General features: G+C 41.3%; 1 protein-coding gene across 3 annotated transcripts in view; it reads right to left on the bottom strand.

The window, feature by feature from the left end:
* Positions 1 to 724: 724 nt before the first annotated feature.
* STXBP6 (syntaxin binding protein 6) overlaps positions 725 to 6,000 on the bottom strand; it is a 235,146-nt gene continuing 229,870 nt past the window's right edge. For all 3 annotated transcript variants that reach the window (XM_040968847.1, XM_040968845.1, XM_040968842.1), the window contains one exon: positions 725 to 3,722. In XM_040968847.1, the coding sequence (XP_040824781.1) occupies positions 3,699 to 3,722 (24 nt within the window). In that variant the 3' untranslated portion in view covers positions 725 to 3,698. The remainder of the gene's footprint in view (positions 3,723 to 6,000) is intronic.

Raw genomic sequence — 6,000 nt, 5'->3', positions numbered from 1 at the left:
ATTCATTCTCCTAGAACATGTGAGAATTTGTCATGGTATCCCTGTTAACCAAATTCACATTAACAAACTTAACTTACATTAAGCAGATCATCCTTGAGAGGCAATTGGCTTACAGAATTTAGTTCATAAACAACAGATGCCTTGAAAGGCTTAACTAACTTAGGGCTAGGTTGTCATCTAGGGAAACCCTAACTTTATCTTCTCTTCTCTTTTCCTTCCTGCTGCAGTGTTCTCATTGGTATTTCAAAATATTGCTGGCTACCCTGAGTGTCCCTGCTAGGCCTGAGATGCTGTGTGTTATAACAGTCACCTGTGTCACTTCCCTCGAAAACACAGGAGCATACAATGTGCTGCTGTTGATTTCCCATCAGGTGCTACAATTGCCCACTTGACAAGGCCCTAACACTGATCTACAGAATGAGTGTATCTGTTTGAAGTGCTTGGCTACAACACTGATATTAGCAGAAGGGTAACTATTGAGTGTCTCACCCATGACAAGCAAAAACAAAACAGCACTATTAGGATAGATGCCCATTGTCTAAGGTTACTCCTTTAATCTTCATATTGCAAGTTGGTCCATCAGAACAAGTATCTTGAAGCTTTGTCATGCTAATCCAATCCCGCAGTCTAGCATGCTCACAAGATTTTCCCATCATCATCCAAAGTGTGTTGTGGGACTACCTTGCAGTGCTTTAGAGTTTACAAATAACTCAGAGCAACAAACTTTCATCACAGTTAAAATATTTAATGACAAATTTAGTATTTGTTGTAATAGTGAATCCACAGAGCAGGTGTTACTTCTCTGAACAAAATGAAAATTATGTTTTGACATCTTAGAGAACTTCTGAAGAATTAGTAATTACAATAGACATTGGCAATGTTGCAATTCTAAAAAGTAAGAGCACAACCTATCTTTATTGTCTTTGAGTTAGGGCATTCTGTAAGTATTTTTTTTACATAAATGCACAACCTTTGCTAGCCACAAAAGTAGTAGAAAGACAGATTTCACTGTAATTATAAGTCTAACATTTAATCTTAGTTTTCTCAGAGCTTAAAAAAGTTAACTACTGCTCTTGTTACATTTTACAAATACATTCTTTAACAGGAAACATGGATCTGAATCACTGCATACATCCTGTACACAGGAATCTAATAATGCTAGGAAAGAAGACTACAGCTACATTCCAGGAATAAGTGGGAACACTGGAAAGCTGCTTCCCTTCACGTGTTGCCAGTACAATTTGAGAAGTCCTTCACAGAAAAACAGCACTCCCCAATTCATGGCGAGATGCAGAGAGAACACACAAGTGAAATGTCTTCTAGAAAGCTCCGTCGAGTGTGTGGGTTCCAGATGGTGTGAGTCATTTTTGCTGCTTCCTCCTGGTTTTGTTTTATCAGCACTCTGTATTGCAGCAACTTCCATTGAAGGATAGTACGAAACTCCACACGGGTTATCCTGGGGCTCTCTGTATAGCCCAAGGGGGTACACAAGGGCAGGATTCCTGCTTTGTGCCCTGGGTTGGTGGGAAGTTAAGGTCATGACCAGGGCTTGGAAACAAATCAATAAGAGGAAGCTAATAAAGACTCAGATGGACTTTCTTCTAATCACAGCTATTTCCAGTCTGACTTAGCCTGAAAGGAAAGGAACAGTGAGGCAACAGCATGTGGTGTGGACTCTCACAGTTTTGCCCAGGAAGTGAGGATCTGAGATCTCACAGTCCACTAAGGACCACAACCTCTGCTGCTTTAAAAGCAGTGTCCCCAAATCACTGTTAAATACTTGGCCACCGATTTTATTGCAGCTTGGCTGATTTAGGGGGTTTTAGATTTATTCTTTCACTTATATATATTATCTAGCTCTAAAAGCAACACCTACACTGGGAAGATAAGGCTCACTCTCCCTTCCATGCCTTCTCTCCCCCATCTCTCCCATGTTTTCCAAAAAGAGGCTGGAAACAACTCATTTGGAGTAATACTTGGATCTCTTGTTAGAACTTACAAATGCTTCTAGCAGTACTCACCAAATGGCATGTTTCCTGTTTCATTAGACTTTTAGGGCATAGTATGAAATACTATGGTAAACCTGTGTAGTTTACTATATAAATGTTTACTGAGGATTTTCTTGAATTGGATTATCTAAGATTCAGAAACTAGACTATGGCAAATCCCAACTCCATTTGACACATGCTAGGTTTTTTTTTTCTTTTTTGCTAATAAACTTTATCACCCTGGGAACGCTTTATCAGAAGAATTTAAGCTATTTAAATCAGCATTAATCACCCCAAAGTCATCTTACACTGCTATGTAAGAGACCACGATATGCAAAGGCTCAATTGGTCAAGGGATCTAAAGGGGCAGAAAAGAGTGGTGAAGATTTGGGCAGCTTAAAAGTAGATGCACAGCTCACAGAGCATTGGTACTCACACCCCCTTGGTTCATAAAGATAAAACCTCAACTGTTTTATGTTGAGCATTTAAATCCTCTAGAAAACAAACTTACATACCCAGCATTATCTTGAGTCATACAAGATCAGGAGGTGCGTGACCAACTCTGCAGAGTAAGGGCTTCGTGACCACACTGATTTATGTCAGACTAGGCAAGTTGCAATTGCCACAAAATGCAATTCCTCAAGAAAGCCACATATTATATTAAATAAATAGACCACAGTAACATCAACAGCTCTCCAAACTAGATACCAAGAAACTAACATCCCTTTCCCAAGGGCATCATGTGGGTGCCTAAAATAGGCAGGACTTTGTGAAGAGAAAAAGGTATTTAAAACACAGCATCTTTTTACACTATTATCTACACAGACTTTTACCTAGGCAGATCATTTCTGATAAAAACCCAAGCCACTATAATTTGTGACAGTAACAGACGATAGAAACATCCATGAATACACAGAAGTTGTTGAGCAGGCTTTTCCTTAGGTCACTGCTATCACATTTTTACCCTTCACATGGTAATTCCAAATAATCAGCTGAGAAATAACTAGCAGAAGTATTTAAGGTGCAGCTCAGAAAGCAGATTTCTGGGATTCTGATTTCCTTTTTTTTTTGGAATGCTGGTGATGGTTCATGCAGAACATTACTAAGCTATGAGCAAAATTTAAGACTATTGTCTTTCCTGATAAATTCAAATTTTTTCATAATACAGAATCATGTCTTCAGATACAGAATTTTAGCTTTATGCTTCAAATTAAGACAAGCTGAAGAGTGAACAGACACTGTAACTGCTTGATTCTTCTTTCCACCTAGGAACAATAATATCTGATATCACCACATGAAAATGTCCTCCTGTTTCTTTTAGCAGGGAAAACAAAATACATGTTGCCAGGTTAGACACAGCTCAGTTTATCATTTGGTCCACATTTTTTTTTATCCAAACTACAAAAAATTATTTTTTTAAAAAAGAAAAATACATTCAAGCACACACACACACACACACACACACACACACACACGGAAAAACAACTGACAACAAGCTGATGCTACTTAGTGTTTCCTAGCTAGATCACTAGAGAAATGCAAAAACATGACACCTTTCCTTTCATCTTAATGTCAGAGAAGGAAAAACGAGACACTCTTAATGTCCATGTACTGGAAAGAAAGAAGCAGGTAGAGGTCCAGAATTCTTGTAAGAACTGCTGAACAATCTCTTCCATTTCTCTTTAGAGGGTCACCAGGACAGGCAGGTCCTCAACATTTGTGCTTCATAGCGAGCTAAGGAAAAGAAAGGGAGAGAGAAATGAGACCTCATTAGCAGGGGACTCACACTGTGAGGCTGCCTGCCCGTAGGGACAATGAGCAGCAGCACCTGGACTCTGCTCTCAATGGCAGCTCATCATCACTACCCCAGTGGCACCGCCACATGGGCACCATTCGCACACATAGTTCATTAAGCACTGTATTTTCTTACTCTTTCTCATGATATTTTTGCTGTTGCCTTTGAGCAGGTGGGCAGAGCTCTCTACAAGGTATGCTTCAGTGGAAACTGAAGAAACAAATGGAAAAAAAAATCCTGAAATGTTAGGTGTTGTCTGATGACTCATGATATATTAAAAGTTTACAGTTTGTAGAGAGATAGACAATATGCAGTGAAGTACTCAATATTCAGCCAGGGCAGTCAACCAATTTAAATGTTTGACAATGAAGCTGTGCTACAGATGTGGGTTGACTAATGGACCATATCCAGACTTTGATGTTGCTGTTTCTTTCACTGTTGTTTGAGGAGTGTGGTCTATTAAAATGTTAGGTCTTTATAAACGGGAGTAGTTGATACCACTGGATCACCCAACAGTTTCCGAAGCCTAGCTGAAGCCCTAGGATGCAGTGAAGAAATGGCATGCAGCTACAGAATCTAAACTTATACCTGCTTTTGCTTGCATTAGCCAGGACTCTTCCACAGAACCCATATGCTGATGTGAACTGGAAGGCAGAGGGAGGCTGAACGGTGGCAGCAGTGAGCAGGGGTAGCGTTCAGCAGCTCAGAGTTCCCTCAAACCCTGAACAAGTGATTCTGTGCAGGCCGTGCTTTGCAGAATATCCTGTCACCTGTTTCATGACTAGATTCTCTGGTCTTTTAACAACTAGTAAAGTGATGTAATTCAGGGCAACCATCCTGAAAGATGGCAATACCCATTACTCCAGTAAAAACCTATGGCAACTGGAGTCTCCTCCTCCTCTTCTTGATGTGTTCAACAAAGAAATCATAGCCCTGGCTGGGGCGGCCATGTCATGGAGTACACCCGAATCGACATTCATGCAAGTGCTGGAGAGGTGATGTGTGGCCCTAACCCTTACGTTGCTGTGTTAATCCATCCCTACCTTGGAGTTCCTGGCTGATAGAGCTCCTGCAAACCTGTGTAGTGGTGCCAGGGAAGACCTCCATGGAGCTCCTACCACACAGCCAACACCAGTGCCCCTCAACTGCCAACTTCACAGTTTGTGAAGTTCTGAGTATGCAGTCCATTAGGCCAAGTGTCAGCGCTGTGGAGTTGTGTCAAGAAAGGTGGAGCTGGATGAGAACTCCTGACCTCAGGACATACTTGGTGACAATGGCAGAACTGTCCCACTCCCTGGGTGCACCAAGCCTTTTAACTGTACAGCTTTCACTTCTTCATCTCTCTGTACTTTTCACACATTATTCAGCAACACAGGCCATCAAATTAACACAGAGCTGTTAAGAGCCATGCATAATGAATTCTGATTGTAAATATTTGATCAGCGCTGCTGTCCTGATAGTCACTGAGCTGTGAACTTCTAAGTTAACAGGCTTCTGCTCATTCCCACACATAGCACAGTGAGTGTGCTGCTGCCCTGACTGCATCCTGGTTCCTGGTTCCTGAAGTTGTGGAATGGAGCTGAGGGATGCCCCTGGGCTTGATCAGCTAAGGTTTGTGGAAATCCAACTGAATTGGACATTTGGCTATTTGAGGGATTGCTAGGGGCTACATGTTTATACCCCTTCAGAATTTGTGTATTGGAGTTTAATGCCATTGCCTTCGCCTCTGCCTTGTGTGTTGGTTTTAGGATGCCAGACCTTTGGGGAGAGATTGTTACGAGGCTGTGGAGAAATCCTGAGCCCTTTTCCCCATGGGAGGGCACAGAAAGAACATGCCATCTATACATCTGCTAATGAACCCTCACCAGACACAGGAGCTGCTGGCTCCTTGAACTTGGCTTTCTCGGTCCCCAAAGCTGTAAGAAATATCCTTCTGCTATTTAAAATCTACCTGGCTGATGGTATTTCATTCTGGTAACCTGAACAGATGGTGTTAGTTTTTTTTTTCTTTTTTTTAGAAAGTGGCATTATTTTGCTGTTTTTTTTTTTTTTATTCCATGGAAGTAGGAGTTTTAGGATTTGGGGGCAGAATGGGAGAGCAATAAATAGCACTGGGTTAAATGAGTTCAGGATACCTGTGGGTAAATTTGTTGCATGACCTTAAGCTGTAATGCCTGTATCTCAGCATCCTCCTGCATATAAAAAGTCTCCAACTCT

Source organism: Ochotona curzoniae, unplaced genomic scaffold (assembly GCF_017591425.1).
Source record: "Ochotona curzoniae isolate NIBS_2020 unplaced genomic scaffold, NIBS_Ocur_1.0 scaffold_4701, whole genome shotgun sequence".
NCBI classification, from domain to species: domain Eukaryota; kingdom Metazoa; phylum Chordata; class Mammalia; order Lagomorpha; family Ochotonidae; genus Ochotona; species Ochotona curzoniae.
This window is presented reverse-complemented; position numbering and strand designations above follow the sequence as displayed.